At 55.6% G+C, this 20,153-nt stretch overlaps 1 protein-coding gene across 1 annotated transcript; it reads left to right on the forward strand.

Moving 5' to 3' along the window:
* Positions 1–8,452: 8,452 nt before the first annotated feature.
* Positions 8,453–19,283, forward strand: OVOL1 (ovo like transcriptional repressor 1). The gene is made up of 4 exons (XM_036259066.1): positions 8,453–8,809; positions 16,286–16,509; positions 18,103–18,292; positions 18,555–19,283. Exons 1-4 carry the CDS (start codon positions 8,710–8,712, stop codon positions 18,848–18,850), a joined length of 810 nt encoding a protein of 269 aa, XP_036114959.1. The 5' UTR covers positions 8,453–8,709; the 3' UTR covers positions 18,851–19,283.
* The last annotated feature ends 870 nt before the right edge of the window (positions 19,284–20,153 follow it).

Genomic DNA, 20,153 nt, shown 5'->3' on the forward strand with positions numbered 1-20,153 from the left:
AGGCTTCAAAGGGTTAGGAAATCTGACGCTAGCTCTGGCCCCCACTCAGCCTCTGACAGCCACCAGCCTTCCTGAGCCTTGGCTCCTTGGGGCCCAGGGTCTGAAGGGAGGGCACCCACATGTGGCACACCATGCTCTGATGGGTGTATCCACGGGCTCATAGGCTCACAGCAACCCTGAGGGACCCAAGGATGGGTATCATCCATAGATGAGGAAAGGAAGTCCCAGAGAGGTGCGGTCACTTGCCCAAAGTCACAGAGCTCCGAATGTGGAGCCTGGACTTACACAGCCCCTCGCTGCCCCTGACTTGGCCTTCCTCCCACGCTATCTGCCTTCAACCCTCTTGGGTGTCCAGATCCTGGGATGGACCCTGCCCTCACCTGCCTGGCCTGCTTCCTGGTGGGAGGGTGGTGCTGGTCTATCCCTGGCACAGGCCAGGCATAGAGTTGAACTCAGCTCACCAGCACCGAGGGCATTTTACAGGTGAGAAACAAGCTCAGGACCCTGCAGGAAACTGTCCCTTTTCCAAGCCTTGTGTTTAGTGTCTCCCCAGAACTAGGCTACACTCTCTGCAGATCTGCTTCTAAAAGTAACCTCCCAGTGTGGGCTTCAGCAGGTAGCTGAGCAGGGCACTCCCCACTGGATGCCCACGCCTCACTGCTTCTCTTCCTGCCGGGCGTCCACCCTCCCCAGTGTAGCCAGTTCTGGGGAGACACTAAACACAAGGCTTGGAAAAGGGACAGTTTCCTGCAGGGCCCTGAGCCTGTTTTCTCATCTGTAAAATGTGGGATATGACCAACCCATCCTCAGCACTGGGTACTGAGGATTTAAGGATGTTTTATTTTATTATTTTTAAAATTAAATGTATTGGGTGACATTGGTTAACAGGAGATGTTTTTAAAGAAATGTGTTTTTTTTTACAGAGGAAGGGAGAGATAGATAGAAACATCGATTGAGAGATATGCATTGATCAGCTGCCTTCTGCATGCCCCCTAGTAGGGGGATTGAGCCCACGATCCAGGCATGTGCCCTGACCGGGAATTGAACCGGGACCTCTATGGGCCAACACTCGATCCACTGAGCGGCACTGGCCAGGCAACAGGAGATGTTTTTTGTTTGTTTGTTTAATCCTCACCTGAGGACATTTTTGCATTTATCTTCAGACAGAGCGGGAGGGAGAGAGGGAGGAAGAGAGAGAGAAATATCAATGTGAAAGAGACACATCGATTGGTTGCCACACACACGACCCCCAGGGAAGAACTGAAACCGAGGTACGTGCCCTTAGTGGGAACTGAACCAGGGTCTCTCTGGTCCGCAGGCTCTAACCACTGAGCAGATGTTTTTAAACGAACATGCCAGCCCTGGCCAGTTTGGCTCAGCAGTTAAGAGTTGGCCGTCGGACCCAAAGGATCGTGGGTTCAATTCCAGTCAAGGGCATGTACCTGGGTTGCAGGTTCGATCCCTGGCCCCAGTTGGGGTCGTGCAGGAGGCACCCAATCAATGTGTTTCTCTCACATCCATGTTTCTCTCTCTCTCTCTCCCCCACCCCCTCCCTTACACTCTATCTAAAAATAAATGGAAAAATATCCCCGGGATTAAAACAAACATACAAATGCCAACTGGCAGAGCTGTAGAGAGAAAGCAGAGTAGTGGGTGCCAGGGGTTGGGAGGAATGGGGAGAGACTGCTAATGGTACAGGATTTCATTTGGGGTGATGGTTGCACAACTCTGTGAAGATACTAAAAACCACTGAATTGTATACTTAAAAATTTTTTTTTCTTTATTGATTTTGGAGAGAGAGGAAGGGGGAGAGAGAAAGAGAGAGAGATAGAAGCATCGATGAGAGAGAACATCGATTGGCCGCCTCCTGCATGTGGGATTTGGCCCACAACCTGGGCATGTGCCCTGACTGGGAATTGAACTGGTGACCTCTGAGTGCATGGGTCGATGCTCAACCACTGAGCCACACCAGCTGGGCTAAATTGTATACTTTAAAAAGGGTTGGTTTTATGGTATATGAATTATATCTAAATAAAGCTACTAACATGGTGTTAAAAGAGGTGCCTCTTGTATAGAACTTACTTGGGGGGCAGGGGAACAGACAACAAAGATGCTGCAAAGAGCCCTGGCCAGTTTGGCTCAGCAGTTAGAGCACCGGCCTGCGGTCCAGAGAGACCTGGATTCGGTTCCCGCTAAGGGCACCTACCTCAGTTACAGTTAGTCCCCGGCCCTGGTTGGGTTGTGCGGGTGGCAGCCACTTGATGTGTCCCTTTCACGTCAATGTTTCTCTCTCTCTCTCTCTCTCTCTCCCTCCCTCCCTCCCACTCTATCTGAACAAAAAATAGAAAAATGTCCTCAGGTGAGGATAAAAAAAAAAGATGCTGCAAAGAGAACAGAATAGAGTAATGGGACAGAGGTGACTAGGGGACAAGGATTTAGCTGGGTAGGTCAGTGAGGCCTCTCGGAAGAGGGGATATTTGGCTGAAACCTGAGTGACGAGAGGCAGCCAGCCATCAGGTAGGGAGGGGCATTCTAGGCCCAGGACATAGCAGAGGACAGGCACGAACTGGCAACAGGCTTTGGCCTGTTCAGTGGACAGAGGGCAGGTGGTGTGGCTGGAACTCACAGAACCAGCGGGAAGGGAGAGGCGGAGGGTCCTGAGGCCACCAGGGGCCAGAGTGTGACAGGCCTTGAGGACTTTATTCCACCAGAGGGTTTGAACTGAGGGGAGACATCTAGCTGGGTCAGAAGACTGGTATGTGGTCCAAGTGAGATGTGACAGGGGCTTGGACCAGGGTGGTAGCCATGGAGATGGAGGTGTGGGTGGCTGTGTGGGCTGAGGGAAGAGGAAGGCAGGGTGACTCCAGGCTTTGGCCCCGAGGATCCGAGAGATGGGTCCAGTATCCGAGATGGAGAAGGCTGTGAGAACGGTGACAATGAAATGAGGTCTGGCAGGTCAGCTATGCGGCCACAGTGGTGAGCCTATCCAGGCTTTGGGCCTCCTCCAGCAGGAACCTAGGGCTTCCCCCTGCACCAATCCCGACGCTCCAGCTGGCCCAGGGAGCATGCTCCTCTGCCCAAGGCCCCCAGCGCCACCTCTACTCACATGCAGCCCCCTACCCCTGCCAGGTTCTAAGGGGCCCAGGCTCAACCTGGCAGTGGATTGAGAGGCTCATGGGCACCCACAACATTTGACACTGTGTTAGCGGCTTTGCAGCCTCCACAGCATGCTGTCAGACTGGGCTGCAAGGCCATCGTTTGAGCCAGGCAGAGGCCTTGGTGGCCAGGGGCACCACTGGCCTGCTTTAAGGCTGAGTCCATCTTCTAGGGCTGCCAGCCTTCTGGGCAAAAACTGACTGGCAGCATCACTTGACAGCTCTAAGGAGCAGAACAGGAACTAGAAACCCCACTTCACAGATGTGTAAACTGAGGCCTTAACGGGTTAGGTGGCTTGGCCCAGGTCCCAAGACCAAGAGTCTGGAGCATTGACTGGCCCAGGGCTCCTTACTGCGTGTCCTTTCAGCACATCTCAGCTTCCAGAAGCCCTCCTTCTTTCAGCCCCATACCGCCAGGCTCCTCCCGGAAGAGCCTTCTCTAGGTCAGGAAGGGCTGGTTCCAAACCTTTGCCTCCCTGCATCCCACTCCTCTAGCTTTCCCTGGGTTGCTCCGGATGGACCGCAGCCAAGCACTCTTTGGGGAGCATAGTCTTCACCTGCCTGCTGGTGTTCCACCTTCCTTCACACCCCTGTCCACTACGCCTAGGAGAGGTGCCCACTGAGAACCTAGAGTCAGCGCTCATGGTTCTGTTGGCAGCTGACCCAGGCCACATCACCTGCTGCTTCCCTCACTGGTCTCCCTACTGCCACCCTCACCACCCCCACTCTGACACACTCCATTGTCCCATTACCAGACCCCGAACCTTCCCACCACACTAGCCTTACATGATGCAGCCCACCTGCTTCTGCACCCTCAGTTCCCACACCCTCAGCATCCAGCCACCTCACCCTGCGGTTCAACACACACACACACACACACACACACACACACACACACACACGACTTACTCCCACGCTGGAGCCTTCGCACCAGCTGTTCCCTTTGCAGGTCAGGCTTTTCCCTGCTCTACACAGCTGGCTCCTACCTCTTGTTCAGATCTCAGCACCCCCACCTGTCACTATTCCATCACTAGTTAAAGTCCTGTGTCACACTAATAGTGTCCTCAGTTTTTAATTTACCTTAACAGGTTAGGTGCCTAGTGTATAGCTGGTGTTCAATAAATACTTGTTGATTAATTTAAGGAACGAATGAATGATATCTAACTGGCACTGTGCAAACAGAGCAGACAGTGCCCTCACGGATCCCATAGTTTGGCTTTGGTGTTCACCCAAGTTCACACACATTATTCCAGAGCTGCCCATGAACAACGGGCCAGCAGTCTGAGTCAAATCTAACCCACGTAGGGTTTTTTTTTTAAATTTTTTTTTTTCTTTATTGATTTTAGAGAGAGAGAGGAAGGGAGAGGGAGAGCTAGAAACACTGATGAGAGAGAACATCAACTGGCTGCCTCCTGTATGTCTCCCAGTGGGGATCTGGCCCACAACCTGGGCATGTGCCCTGACCGGGAATCGAACCGGCAACCTCCTGGTACATGGGTCGATGCTCAACCACGAGCCACACCGGCCGGGCCACATAGGTATTTTGTTTGACTCATTCTATGTTTTAAAATTTTTTTAGTCGCCCTGGCTGGTTTGGCTTAGCAGTTAGAGCGCTGGCCCGTGGACCGGAGAGTCCCAGATTTGGTTCCTGCTAAGGGCACATACCTTGGTTGCAGTTTGTCCTCAGCCCCAGTTGGGGTTGTGTGGGTGGCAGCCACTCAATGTGTCTCTCTCACTTCGATGTTTCTCTCTCTTCTTCCCTCTTTCCCTCCTGCTCTATCTGAAGATAAATGTAAAAAAATGTCCTCGAGTAAGGATTAAAAATTTTTGAGTCAACTTTTAAAAACTCATTGTGGTCATATACAAACCTGGATTTTCTGCTTCTCTTGGAAAATGAACAGATGTGGCCCATTGGGTTTCTGTGCTCAAATGGCACAACTGTCACTACCCCTTTAAATAGGTACATTCTCCATAGTCCCCACCACTCTCTAGTCTCTCCCTGACAGCCAGCGCCAATCACCTTTTATCACTGAACTTGCACTAATTGTCCTCCTTATAATAAAGAACTTTCAGATTAAAACACAATGAAGTATCACCTCACACCTGTCAGAATGGCCGCCATCAACAAATCATCAAACAACAAGTGTTGGCGAGGGTGTGGAGAAAAGGGGACTCTAGTGCACTGCTGGTGGGAATGCAGACTGGTGCAGCCACTATGGAAAAAATTAGGGTGTTACCTCAAAAAATTGAACTGCCATTTGACCCAGTGATCCCACTTCTAGGAATATACCCTAAGAAGCCTGAAACACCAATCAGAAAGAATATATGTACCCCCATGTTCGTAGCAGCACTATTTACAATAGCTAAGATCTGGAAACAGCCCAAATATCCATCAGTAGACGAAAGGATAAAAAAGCTGTGGTACATATACACAATGGAGTACTATGCAGCTGTAAGAAAGAAAGATCTCTTATCCTTTGAGATGACATGGAGGGACCTGGAAAGTATTATCCTAAGCGAAACAAGCCAAACAGAGAAAGACAAGTATCATATGATCTCACTTATCTGTGGAATATAATGAACATAACAGTCTGAGGAATGGGGTAGTCCCAGAGACGTGGAAGTAGAGTATAGACTGACAATCCCCAGAAGAGGGGGTGATGGGGGAGAGATAAACCACAGAACTTATATGCGTGTATGCATGAACAATGGACATGGGCAACAAAGCTGGGGACAGGGCAGGGAGGGAGGGGGAGGGGAATCAGTGGGGGGAAAAGAAGAAACATCTGTAACAAAAATAAATTAATTAAAAAAAAAAAGAACTTTGTTCTGTATCCATGCCTATACCAAAGGAACATGAAAGGCTGAATGGGTCATATGAGTTAAGAAAAATAGGATATTCGTTCATTCAATAAATGTTACTGCTAACCCATTATGCCAGGCACAAAGTAGGTTGTGGAGAGAGCCATAGACAGCATGGACAAACATCCATCCCTCCCTCCTGTGGCCTCATTCCAAACACTGTGTAACTTTCTTTCCACAAGTAGAGACATTGGAGTTGCTTCCCAGCCTCCACCCATGAAAAAGACTGCTTCTCTTTTTTTTTTATCCTCACCCGAGGACATTTTTCCATTTTTTGTTCAGGTAGAATGGGAGGGAGAGAGAGGAACAGAGAGAGAGAGAGAAACATCGATGTGAAAGGGACACATCGAGTGGCTGCCACCTGCACGACTGACCAGAGCCGGGGACAAACTGCAACCGAGGTACGTGCCCCTGGCGGGAACCGAACCTGGGTCTCTCAGGACCGCAGGCCGACGCTTTAACCGCTGAGCCAAACCGGCCAGGGCAAGACTGCTTCTCTTAACCAGGGTCATCCCTGAAGACCCTGGTTAAGTACTAAACACCTACTGTGTACCAGCCCCTGTCAGAGTCTGGCACAACCAAAGTGCTCAATAAATATTTATTGAGTAAACAAACTAAATTCACCTCTCTCCTAGACAGACTGTTAGTCAATGTTGTTTCTCCAGGATATATTCAAAAGATAAGCACATAGTAGGTGCTCACTTAATGCCAGTTGAATGAAACAGTCTGGGGTAAGAGTGAAAGGCTGACAGGCAGGCATGGGCTGCCTGAAGGCACAGCCCTGGGAAAGGAAAGGGAAGGGTGGGGTGAATATTATGTCCTCCTCCAGAGTCCATATCCCCCTCATAGGGACCCTAAGAGGTAGGCGATAGGATTTTCAGGTGACAGACAAAGAAATAGGGTGAAAAGGAAAGCCCCTTAGCTAAACTTCCAGGTTCCAGGAAGGAGTGGAGGAGGAGGTTCATTTGCTCCCCAGGTCCACACTCTCCCCAACCAGCCAGATGCTCCACGGGAATCCTGTTGGGGGACGGAAAGGGCCGCTGGAAGCCACCCCCTTGAAAAACTATTCTCTTCAACTGGATGCCTCAAAATACACCATCAGCAGGCTACCCTTCTTTTCACTTGTGACTTCTGAACTCTGTGAATTCATGTTTCAGTCTCATTTCCTCCTAATCTTTTCCAGCAAACATTTAATAGGTGATGAAGGTGCGTCTGTGGCAGGTACTCTGAGGTGTTTATTTTACATGGGGGCAGGGAGAGAGCTAAAAAGATGATGGGGTCCCAATCCCTGCTCTGACTATGTCAGTTGGTAACACAAACTCAGCTGAGGCCAAATTGTCAGTGACAAGTCTCATGGAGGCCACCAGTGCTTTGCAGGTTCTGAGAGTGGGTCTCCCTCCAGCTGGGCCTGAGGACTGGGCAGAGCATGAAGAATGGTTACGGAAGGACCCAGGCAGAACCTCAGCCAAGGGTGGGCTATGGGGGGATACCTCCATGAGCTTCCTGTCCTGGCTGCAGCCAGGCGGGGCTTGACATCCTAAGGAGTCCACGGCTCTCCTGGCTTGCTGCACCTGAAATGCATCCATGTGGGACAAAGATGAGGGTTTGGTATGTGTATTCAGGCCCTGGGGGTCTTTCGGGATCTCGGTGGACTCAGAGCGGTTTAAACTTCCCCCTTCCTCCACGAAGCCTTCCACGCTTTCCGGCCAGTGTTCAGTGTCCAGTGTTCTGTTGCGGCCCTGTGTGTAGCCGCCGGTCCGCCCAGCGGCCTGCGAGCTCCTGCAGCCTCCTGTGCCCTCCCGCCCCGAGCCCGCCCCAGCAAATACCTCTGAGCTGAACCACGAATTGCTCAGCCGGCCTTTGGGATCCTGGGCTACCTGGGCCCAGGCCGGGTTCAACAAGTGTGGGCCGGGCGCTCGTTCCCGCCCGACGGTTTCGCGCCTCCCCAGGCGCCCGGGGCGCGCCGGGCCGGGCCGGACCCAGTTGGGCAAGTTTCGTTTCATCACTCGCAGAGCGTGCGAGCGCCGGTGCAAATAACGTTGCCTCCTCCCCTCCCCTGCTCCCTCCGAAACTCCCAAACTCCCGTTGGGGAGCGCTGCACCCGGGCGGGGAGGTGCGGGCGGGCGGCGGCGGCAGGGCTGGTTGGGCAGCCGGGTGCTGGGTGCCCTACGCCCGCCCCCGCCCCCGCCCGGCCACCCCGCCCAGGCCGCCAGGCCACCTCACTAGCAGCGGAATGAAAACCGGTTCGACAGGTAACAAATAGGTGTCACCGTTATTTCCCAACGCATGCGCCGTCGCTCCCCAGGCCACTCCTAGCTAATTAGCTCGGATCACCCCCGCTCCCCGCCCCAGCCACCAACACACACCGCCGCGAGCCAATAAAGCGTGAACCCGTCCGTCCGGCTCGCACTTTAGGACTTCCCGAGCGGCCGCGGGGGACGCCAGTCCGGCCGGGAGACGCTTACCTGCCGCTTCCCCGTCGTCCGTGCACCTGGCCGCAGCGACCTCGTTCGAAGGAGTTGGAAACGCGCGCGGCGTCCCGGGCACGGTCTCTCCGCGGAACGCGGGGCGCCTCTGCGACTCCTTCCCCGACCTGCCTCCTGGCCCGGCCGCCTCCAGCGCGCCCGGGAGAGGTGGGAGCGCGCCGGCTCTGGTTACGGAACCGGGCGTGCCGGGCGAGCGGGCTTCGAAAATGCCCCGCGCGTTTCTAGTGAAGAAGCCGTGCGTCTCCACGTGCAAGAGGAACTGGAGCGAGCTCCCGGACGAGGAGCGCGGCGAGATCTACGTGCCAGGTGAGGCCCGGCCTCGGGCCCGGTCCCGCCGCCCTCCAGCCCGAGGCCCCGTCGAGGCGGCGGACCTGCGGGGCGCAGTGGCGCGAGCCCGGCGGCCCGCGTAGTTGGGGCGCCCGATTTAATGTTTAAGCGGCCGCAGCCCGTTAACCCGCGGCACCGGGGGAGGGGAGGGCAGGGGCGGCGGAAGGGGATGCTGGGTGGGGGCGGGGGACGGGGGCCGCCAGGTGGGGGCGAGCGCAGTTCCCAGGCCCAGCAGCCGGCGGGGAGCAGGCCGGTCCTAGGCGCTCGGCTCGGCGGGGCTGCCCTCCCTCCCCCGGCCCGGGCCGCGGCGCAGGGGAGGCAACGGGGTGTGTCACCGCTGAGGCGACCCTCCACTCTGGCGTCGTAAATCCAGAAAGTCGGGACTTTTATGAGGCGGGAAGAGGGCACTGGAACGATGCCACTTTGGGGGGCAGGGTGCGAGCTGGAGTTTCGGCTGAGATTTGTGTAAAATGTAAAAGAAGATCCAGAGTGTAAGCTGCCTTCATTGATCTCTCCCTCTCCCAACAACACTAGTGGCCAGAAGGTCGCCGCGGTGAGGGTCGGGCCGGCGGGGTGCTCGGGGACCAGGGGGAAGGCGCTGGGCTGCACCCCACTTGCCCTGGAGACGAAGGTGGGATCAGGTCTCACCTCTGTCAGAAACGCGCCTCCTCCAAGCTTGCGGAGGACACAGTCGAGCTGAGAGTGGAATTAAGGAGTCCAGCCACAGCCAGGGGACCAGGCCTCGGGGAAAAGGGTGCAGTTTATTTTTGGAAGACGCCTTGACCGCGGCGTCGGAGTCCACTTTGAATGAGTAACCTGAGTTCTTTCTTCCTCCAGTGGCATCTTCCTCTCTTAGCCCTGAGAATGCTTCTGCTCCTAGTGGGCTTCCCCACCCCCACCAAAATCTTCCGTCTGGAGAAAGCCAGTTTCCTTCGGAACGCCCCCTCCCCAGGCCTTGGAGGTGGGGCGGGGGTGTGCCGAACACCCTGTCCAGCGCCTCCAAGGGGGGAGAGGTTGTAATTAACCAACCGACTTTGACCCTTGATCCGCTGGCACCACCCCAGGCCTTGAAGGAAAGTGGAGAAATGAGGGCGGTGGGGGCCCTGTGAGGGCTCTTGCCTCCGTTTTCGCCTGAATACATTTTGGGAGACGGTGTAGTGGTGAGATCTTTGTGGCCTGATCCAGCAGGATCCGAAGGCCTGAGACGCTGACGGGATGTTTCATAGCTCAAGCTTATCTCAAGCCTTGAGACCCCTTTTCTATAGCCTCCTTAAAACAAGGGAATGTGCCACAAATCTTTGATGACTCTGGTTGGGAAACTGAGACAAAAAGGAAAGTGAGTTGCCTCCTCACTTGAAATGGCTTAGAGTGTGGGCCCAAGCTTATTTATAGTTTCTTGCTTCCCCAAGTTCCCTGGCAAGTTGGCTGGTATTCCGGTTTCCTCTCTCCTGCCTCCTCCCTCACCTGTGTTTGACTTGCTGCTTAGCTGCTCTTTGGGATCTGATAAACTTGGACTATGGTAAAGGTGAGCTGAGAGCCTTTTGGGACACTCAGCGTGCTGTTATTTTTAGTTTTATTTCACATCCCAATCAGGAACAGATCATGTGTTGACTTTTACAAAGGACAAAGAAATTCCGTTTTTTGAAATCATTGACTTTCATTTGCCTAGTGATTTTCCCCACCACACTTCTGGTGGCCATAGTGGGAGTGGCTGAGGAGACTCACATCCCAGGGGCTGTCCCATCGGGTGTAGAGGAGGGCTTCTGGGTGTGTCGCCCACTGCTGCTGTCCAGGTGAGGGAGGCCGGCAGGCCACTCACTCTGCAGGATGGCCTTCAGACATCGGGTGAGGGTCTAACCTGGACGGGGCACGTCAGAATTTGTCCTCATTGCTCTGGCGAGGGAGAAGCCTGTGGGGTCAATTAAAGGGTAGAAGTTAAAGAACTTAATTTTGCCTCAAAAGCCATGTGGCCCACTGGAGAGTTTTCCCACAGTTTTTGGAAATGAGAAATGGAATGTTCTGGGGCCACGCTCGGGCGCCTCAGATGGCTGGAGAGTGGGGGGGAGGGGGTTGTGGTGGCCTGTCCCCTGGCTGGGCCATCCATCACCAGTCGGCTGTGACCCCAGGAGCCGGCTGGGCACGTTTCTTTCACCCCACCTCACAGACTGGGCACGTTTTGACCAGCTGAGCACTGACCCCATCCATCCCCCCCAGAGGCGCACTGGAAGGGCTGGGAACAGGGAAGTGCCTGAGGTCTGACCTTCCCACCAGGCCCTGTGAGACCCTCACAGCACCCGAGAGCACCTGGAAGGAGTCATTTTTACTGACTGAAGGCCCTGGGCCCCAGTCTGTCTGCTCTGACCAGCACTCCAGCCTCTCCCTGAGGCACAATTCAAGAGGTTCCCAGACCCCAGGCAGAACCTCTCCCGGGGGCCCCCCTGCCCTCCCAAAGCCGGGAAAGCCCAGAAGTGGCTGGAGGGCCACAGGGGGCTAGAAGATGGCTCCACTCACGCTGGGAGTGTTGAAAGGGTTTGCAGTTAAGGTTAAGATGCTACCTGTTTGGGCCCTTTACTCCTCTCTGCCCCATGGTCTCCCGTGGTGTTCCTCCTTTGTTATGTCAATATTGACTGTGGAATGCTGGGAGTATTTTGGTTTCTTGAGGATGAACCCAGCCACTTGTACCCCGGGGGCAGAATTCCATTTCCTAGACTGAAGGAGAAGCTCCAAGCAGGTCCTCCAAGCCCGCTGAGTGCAGTCTGGCAAGGCCCCCAGCCACCCTCCTCATCTGAGCCTCTGCCTTCTGTTCTGCCAGTTCATCAGCTCGTGCCCACCTGGGGAGGCAGCCAGGCTACTAAGTGGGAGACTGGTGTTTCCTCAGCCTGGCCCTAACTGGGCAGTGTGGAACCTTAGAAAGGCTGAGAAAGTCAGCTTTGGGCCCCAGAATACATGCGTGGGGGTGGGGAGAAATTACACCTCTGGTGATGATGATGATGATGATTTCTTTTAATTTATTGATTTTAGAGAGAGAAGAAGGGAGAAAGAGAAACATTGATTTGCTGTTCCACTTATTTATGCATTCAGTGGTTGATTCTTTTTTTTTTTCAGGTTAGCGTTTCCCCCTTTTTTTTTCCCCCTTTATTGATTTTACAGAGAGAGGGAAAGAGAGAGAAACGTTGATTGGCCGCCTCCTGCATGCCCCCTACTGGGGATTTGGCCACAACCTGGGCATGTGTCCTGACCAGGAATCTAACCAGCGATCTCTTGGTGTATGGGTCGATGCTCAACCACTGAACCACACCGACTGGACTCTTACAAGTTGATTCTTATATGTGCCCTGACTGGGGATCGAACCCGAAACCTTGGCGTATCAGAACAACACTCTAACCAAGGGTGGCCCAAGGCAGAATCCTGCCAGATCATTTGTCCTAGAAAGAGAGCTGATGAGGGCGGTTCTCTGGGGGGGGATGGGATGGGAGTGAGGTGTGGGCTTTGTCGGTAACAGGGTTTCTTTTGAACACTGTTCACTTCCAACAAGTCTCATATGGTGTCCCACAGGGTGCCCAGGCTTGTGCTGGAAGGGAGGGAGGGTGGGAAGGACGAAAACGGAGCATAGTTCCCGCTGGTCAGGACTGCCCACCTGGTGTGAGGGCTGCGGTGCACAGTTTTCACCTTCGTTGTGGGCACCGTACGAAAAGTGGTGGGGAACGGGGAAAAGATACTGCCCGAGAGGAAAACGTGGCATTCACAGAATGGAAACACCAGGCCAAGGGACAGACCCATTGTGTTTCCAGGGTGTGGCCTCTGCCAATTGGCTGGCACTGGCATCCTTTCGGGCATTGCTAGCTGACCTGCTGGGGCTGGAGGAGACGCGCACGAGACCCCCGCCCTTGCTGATTAGGGTGTCAGGCTGCCTGATACCAACCTGGGCTGTACTGACACACTGGGCCCCCCCACCCCATTCAGAGCACCCCCTTCAGGTCAGCACCAGCCGCAGCCCCATGGTCAAAGGCTATTTGTCCAGGCCTCTGCTTCACTTGCACTCTCTCCCCAGAAAGCTGGGGACTAGACCTCATGCCCAGCCCTGGCCTGAGGCCTTAGACAGAGCAGGACCAGGCACTCGGTCCAGTATTTGGCCCAGTAGCTTTAAAAAAATTTTTTTGCCCTGGCCGGTTTGGCTCGGTGGTTGGAGCATTGGCCCATGGACGGAAGAGTCACAGGTTCGATTCTGGTTAGAGGCACATACCTCCGTTGCGGTTTGGTCCCTGGCCTTGGTCCAGGTGGTACAGGAGGCAACCAATGTGTCTCTCTCACGTTGATGTTTCTCTCTCGTTTTCTCCCGCCCTCCCTATCTCCCACTCTATCTGAAGATGAATGGAAAAATATCCTCTGGTAAGAATTTAATTTTTTTTTTTATCCTCACCAGAGGACATTTTTGCATTTATCTTCAGATAGAGTTGGGGGGTGGCATCGATGTGAGAGAGACATCCACTGGTTGCCACCTGCACAACCCCAACCGGGGCCAGGACAAACTGCAACCGAGGTACATGCCCTTAGCGGGAACCGAACCCAGGACTCTGGTCCGCAGGCCGACGCTCTAACCGCTGAGCCAGACTGGCCTGGGCACCTCGGGTAAGGATTTAGAAAACATTTTTTTTTAATCTCACCTGAGGATATGCTTATTGGTTTTATTTATTTATTTATTTTTCTTTATAGATTTTTAAAGAGAGAGAAAGGGAGAGGGAGAGATTGAAACATCGATTGGCCGCCTCCTGCATGCCCCCGACTGGGGATCTGGCCCACCGCCTGGGCATGTGCCCTGACCGGGAATCGAACCGGCGACCTCTTGATGCATGGGTTGACGCTCCACCACTGAGCCACACTGGCTGGACTATGCTTATTGACTTTAGAGAGAGGGGATGGGGGGTAGAGAGAGAGAAACATTGATGTGGGATGGAACCCACCACCTTTCGGTACACAGGACAACGCATCAACCAACTGAGCCACCCTAGTCTGGCCCAGTTGTTTTTAATCCAAGAAAGACAAGACTTGCTGAGGGTAAGAGAGGGGAGGCCCTTGGGTGGGAGGCTGCTCCGGGCCTTTGCCCTCAATGCCATGCTGGTGGAGGCCAACAGAAGGGGAGCCCACAAACCCCGAGGGGGTGAGGAGAGGGCCAGGCTGGTTTGGCCTTGCCACACTCCACGCTGTGGGCGGGCAATGAATAGCCACAGCAGCCACCGCCTTGCCGGAAACATCTAATTAGGGGACCAGGCGCACAAGCAGGGCCCAACCAGTTCTGCTTCCTGCCTCCTGCCACCGAGTGACACCCAGTGACAGGAGCGGCACGCCGATGAGCACTCCCTGTGCGTGCAGCATCAGGGACACACGCAGGGTAGTGGGAAGACAGGTTTGGCGGGGTGGCTGGGATGAGGCAAACATCCCCACCCTGGCAGCCTTGAGGCTCCCCTCGCTGCGGAGAGAGGAGGCTCCGAGGCCAGGCAGGCTCACGCCGGGCCCACGCCGAGCACCATCATGTCGAGGTTTCTATGTAGTGGGAGACGCAGGTCCAGAGTCTCCCCCCAACCTGGCTTGGATCCTTCGAACCCCAACCATGACCCCCTCATTTACTGGAGCAGGGGAACCAAGAGTCACAAGCAGTTAGGCCTCACCTGCCCCTCTGGTGCCCCGTGTCGGGAGGTGTGGCCCAGCCCCAGTCTTCCGCAGCCTCACTCACGCTCTCTGATACCGAAAGACAGAAGAGGGTCGAGGTTCCTGTTTGTCTCTACCCGGAGTGAGAAATGGAAATTGTCATTCAGTTTAGAATTCTTGGCCAAGATCTCTAATAGCTGCTAAACTGGCAACAGAAGCTGCCAACACTCGGACACGCCCCTGTGCCCCCCAGCCCCCCAGCCCATGTACACATACAGGAGGGACCCCCGAGAGCTTGGGCCTGATGTCCAGCCTTCCAGGGCTTGGGGAGGCACCACACCATCTCGGAGGCCAGGCCAGGGCCAGGCACTGGTGAATCAACTCCCAGAATGAGGTGGCTCATTAAAGTCCCCCGGACAGACGGACGCCAGTGCCAGCAGAACGGGTTTTGGGCGGCGGTCCGGTGCATTCTTCCCCTGTCAGACCTTTGTTGTGTTTTGAGGGGGCGAAAGCCGGGGCCTCGCCCGAAACTTCGGTGCTCTCCTGTTCACCCTCCAGTATGTTCTACCTTCCCCATGTCCGTCTGTACACCCCGCCTGGTCGCAGTGTCCTGGGAGAGGAGGTGAGGGCAATAGCCCTGCCCTGGGGCCTGGTCCACTCTGTCTCACCAGCTGTGGGCAGCAGGTGCAGAGGACCCGGTCATGAATCTGACACCCCGACTCAACCTTCTAAGTCCTTCTCCCTGAAGTTCACTCATTGTCTCTTTCTTGCCCTTCTTGATTTTTCCTTCTGAGGGTTGGAAAGTGTTCCTAGCTTATATGTTGTAAGTACAGAGCTTTGCCTTTTTGGAAGAACGTTTTTGACTAAACTGAAACATTAGATTGTTTGCCCCAGCCGCCAGCTCTCAGACTTGTTTCCTGTATCGCTCAGAACTCTTCCTCCTCCTTCCTAGTCAGACCCGGGCCAAGCCTCCTCGGCCCCGTTTAGTGTGAGGTGTGTGTCATTTGTCGTGGGGAGTGGTCACGTCAAAGGCTGCCAGGTATCGGTGCGAGGAGGAGGGCAGGAGGAGGGCGGGAGCCCAGCCCTCACTGGGCCACAGCAAGCGGTCCCTGCTGTGGGGGAGGGTTGCGTAACAGCTGGGCAGGCCGCCCGGGAGACTGTTACGCAGCATCCACCTGCTGCTCCCTGACCTCCTCCCTGCTCCACCCCACCTGGCCTGCTTGCTTGCCAATCTGGGCCAGCGGGAGTGGAGCGCCTGGAGCCCTCGTGGGCTACAACCGCAGGGCTGGCCAGTCGGGAGGAGGAGGGGCTAGGAGCACCCGGTCCTCCCAGGCCAGCAGCTAAATCTGCCTGGAGGAGAGGTCCAGAGTGGCCCAGGCCACCAGGAACCCTTCTGGGGCAGGGATAGGTTCCTGGGCGCAGGGCCTCCCGTGGTGCCCTTTGTTCCTGCAGGAGCTTGGATGAGGCCTGGAATCCAGGGGGACTGGCCCAGGTGGGGCAGGCGGACAGCTCTGGAGGGGTAATTGACAGGGCAGGCTTGGTCCTCCCAGTTCCGCTAAGACACAAATTACTCAGCGGGCAGGCCTGTGGGTCGTGGCGCTTGGCTGGCGTCACCTGTAATTACCTTAATGGGGCAGGAGGGAGGCGCAGTGTGTAGTGGGCTGGGGGTAGCCCTGCTCTGCCACATGCCTACAAGGGGAGGAATGGAGGCTCCAAGTTCCAGCCAGCTAATCGCCAGGGAACCTTCCTGAAATGCCACTGAATCCTCTTTTCTCCGCCAAGCCCCTCACCTGGCTGTTCTCTTTGCAGTCAGCCTGGGCTTCTGTCCACCACAGCCCTACCCGGAGCCGGCGCCGGAGCCATCAGTGGCTGAACCCCCTTCTTGCCCCTTGGCTTTGGACATGAGCCTTCGGGACTCCAGCTATAGTGTGACTTCCGGACCCTGCGTGGTGGCCCAGCTGCCCTCTGAAGACGTGGGCCGCTTAGCGGACCCCCAGAGCAGAGACCATGGCTTCTTACGCACCAAAATGAAGGTACAGACCCTCCCACTGTCTCTGAGCAACAGGGCATATGTAGCCCTGTGTACAGCCCAGGAGATGTGGCACCAACGAGACCTAGGTAGAGAGGCCTTGGCTCTGGGTCCAGATTTCTGCAGAGAAGTGAAACTCGCTGGGGCCTAGACAGGGTGAGAACGTCATGCACTGGGAAGAAGTCCTAGGATTCAAAAGACATTGAACCCTTTGGAGTCTATTTTGGGGGTTTGGTTTCATTTCTGGCCTTAGGGGGACACCTCTTTACACCAACGTCCTAAGAAAATCAGGGAGACATGAGGCTGACTCCACATCTTTTCCTGGGCCCCTGTCCGGGCTGCATCGCGAGTGAGGCCTGGAGTCTGCTTGGTGGTTGGCTGTCCGCTGAGGCGTGTACAGTCTCTCTTGGCCTCGCGTCCAGGGCAGGCCTGGTGGGCACTCTGCTGCGCTCAGCAATGGAGATGCCTCTGCTCTCGAGGAGTGCTCACACAGCAGGGCTGGCCCTGGCTCCCGGACGTGGAGGCACCTGCCAGCTCCGATCTAGTGGAAGGTTTCTCAAAGCGCTAGCCTGTGTGCCAAGAGACTGGAGAAAACTGGCAGAGGAATAAACACTATTCCTTCCTCTGTTTCCTGTGGAGGCCAAGTGAGTGTTGTAATGAAAGGAGAACCACCAAGATGTGTGCCAGGCTGACCAGAAAGCCAGCAGTCAGTATCCCTGGTCCCCCGCACGGCCTTCCTCCCAGCCTTGGCCCCAGTGCGTAGGGAGGGAGTGCAGAGAGCAGAGGGCACGGGAGAGCGGGTGGACTGGAGTGGTCTGGTCTTGACTGGCTGGCTGTGAGGGGCACTTACTCGATGCCAGAGCAGGAGAGAGGGAGGCGGTGCAGTGTGAAGGGTGCACTTGGTGCCCAGGGAGCTCAGGAGGAGGAGCCAGTGATGGCCACCCACAAAGTACAAGCAGCCTCAGAACATCAGCAGAGGTGGAGCATTGAGCCCACATCTCCATTTCTGAATAAATTTGAGATTTTCCATAATTACAAAAAAAGAAATTGAAAAATATTTATAAGCAAGAGAGTCGCCAGGGTAGCAAAGGGACTCAAACCATATCATGTCAGGCCTGGCTCAAGTAAAACCAGGGGGCTGGGCTGACCTGGAGGGGACTCCAGGCTCAGGCTGCCCAGGAGACCGTGTCACTGGTGAGAGGACATTTCTCCCCGTCCAAAGCACAGAATGAGAATGGAGAGCAGACATTACAGGGAAAGAACTGGGCTCGGTGAAGGGGAGAACTTTCTAGCAGATTGAGTCACCGAGGGTGTTTGGCTTTACATAGGGAGTTGGCTGCCCGTCTCCAGAAGAGAAGGGGCTGGGTGGCAACCTTGAAAGGGAACTTGGGATCCCCACAGGAGGCTGACCATTGATCTAATGGTTTCTTTCTGCCCGGTCCCCGCTGACCTCTGTGAGCCAATAGCAGAGCTGTGGCCTCTGGGGTGGGCAGTGATTTTCTTGGAGGTCTGGGGGTTAGCATTTGTGTCCTGCTGATCTGCCAACCTGTAGTCCCAACTCCTGGATATCTGTCACAAAGACTGTCCTTGCCCACAGGTGACTCTGGGGGACAGTCCCAGTGGAGACCTCTTCACCTGCCACATCTGCCAGAAGTCCTTCACCTACCAGCGCATGCTGAATCGCCACATGAAGTGTCACAACGATGTCAAGAGGCACCTTTGCACCTACTGTGGTAAAGGCTTCAATGACACCTTCGACCTGAAGAGACATGTCCGCACCCACACTGGTGAGAGGAGCCCCGTGGTTGGGCACCTGCCTGAGGCCACGCGGGACACTGCAGCAAGGCCTGCTCTCTGGGGAACGGGTGGCCTGGGGGGAATCTTGGAGCACAGGGCAGAAGTCCTCGTCAGCTCATCCGTTAGGTCACTCAGGGCATTGGAGATGGACAGGCCTCCGTCCCTTCCTCTTCCCCAGAGTAGGCAGCCTGGCCTTGGTGTGTCGGGGAAGCTGCTGTCAGGTCCCTGACGCCCAGCCCTGTCCTTCTGCAGGCGTGAGGCCCTACAAATGCAGCCTGTGTGACAAGGCCTTCACTCAGCGCTGCTCTCTGGAGTCTCATCTCAAGAAGATCCACGGCGTGCAGCAGAAGTACGCATACAAGGAGCGGCGCGCCAAGCTGTACGTGTGCGAGGAGTGTGGCTGCACATCCGAGAGCCAGGAGGGCCACGTCCTGCACCTGAAGGAGCACCACCCCGACAGCCCGCTGCTGCGCAAGACCTCCAAGAAGGTGGCCGTGGCCCTGCAGAACACCGTCACCTCCCTGCTGCAGAGCAACCACCACCTCTGAGAGCACCGGCCCAGCCTGGGCAGGCCGGGGGGCCAAGGGTCACCACCCTGCTGCCCAGCCAGTCCACCCTCCTGCGGCCTCCTGCTGGAACACCAGTGATCGGGACTGGAGCCCCCAGGCACAGGTGCTCCCTCAGGCCCTGCATGACCTCTGCTTGTGTTTGCATTTTTGTATTTCGGGCAGAGGCTGATCGAAGCCCAAATGATGGGCAGATGTGTGTAAGTCTGGGCAGGGGCCAGGCCAGGACTGCCTTCGACCGGAAGCAGCACACCTGCAGAGATAGCACTTTCTTCTGAGAGCAGGTGTGTGAGGGTGACCCTGTGACCTTCATTCCGCCTCTGCAGCGCGGCCGGGGGCTACTGGTCCCCCGTGGATGGCAGTGAGGAGCACTGGCTGAAAGCATCCTGTGAACTCTGCGGCGGCGGCGCTGGGCGATGACCTGCTGGGCTCTGCTCCTGATGCTCAGGGCCGCTGGGGGCTCTGCCTCCGGCAGGGTGCGCGTGTGTGCACAGCTGCGGACGTGTGCGCCTGCACACGCAGAGGCCTCTCCACGTATCACCTCACTTAAGAAATCAATGACAAGGTGCCAAGGAGGTTTTATTTCCTTTTTTTAAAAGATGACAAATGTATAGATATTAATATATTTTTGGTGCTGATGGCGACTATTTTTAAGAGAGGGTGGAGCTGGCTTATCTCCCTCCCCACACGGTTCTATTTATCCTGGATATTTCACACGTCCTCCATGCCATGGCTCTGGGGTGGCTGCCCTGACCCTCCCCACACTTCGTGCTGCCTGAGATGTTTAACCTGAGTCCTTCCTCCGGCCCTGCCTGGAGGATGCACTGCCTTTTCTGTCTGTCCCGTCACCGGGAGAGCACATCCCATCTGCTCGTTCCGCCTGCGGCTTTGCCTCCTGCCCCCATCTTTGTAGGCAAGCCTCGGGGTGACCAAGGGCCGTGTTGTCTCCTGCTGCAGACATCGTGGAGGTCAAGGGCTCGTCCAGCTGTAGTGTTCGGGGTAAGCCAGGTGGGATGAGTCTGAGAGCCCAGAGCCCATGGCCTGAGGCACTGAGGGAGTCCAGGCCTAGGCTGCAAGGCCTGCTTTTTTCCTGGTTGAGTCAGAAACCCTAGGACAGCCCTGGCCAGTTTGGCTCAGCGGTTAGAGCATCAGCCTGCGGACCAGAGAGACCTGGTTCAGTTCCTGCTAGGGGCACGTATCTTGCTGTTCGCCCCCGGCTCCAGCTGGGGTCGTGTGGGTGGCAACCAGTCGATGTGTCTCTATCACATCAATGTTTCTCTCTTTC

Source organism: Molossus molossus, unplaced genomic scaffold (genome assembly GCF_014108415.1).
Source record: "Molossus molossus isolate mMolMol1 unplaced genomic scaffold, mMolMol1.p scaffold_m16_p_13, whole genome shotgun sequence".
Taxonomy (NCBI): domain Eukaryota; kingdom Metazoa; phylum Chordata; class Mammalia; order Chiroptera; family Molossidae; genus Molossus; species Molossus molossus.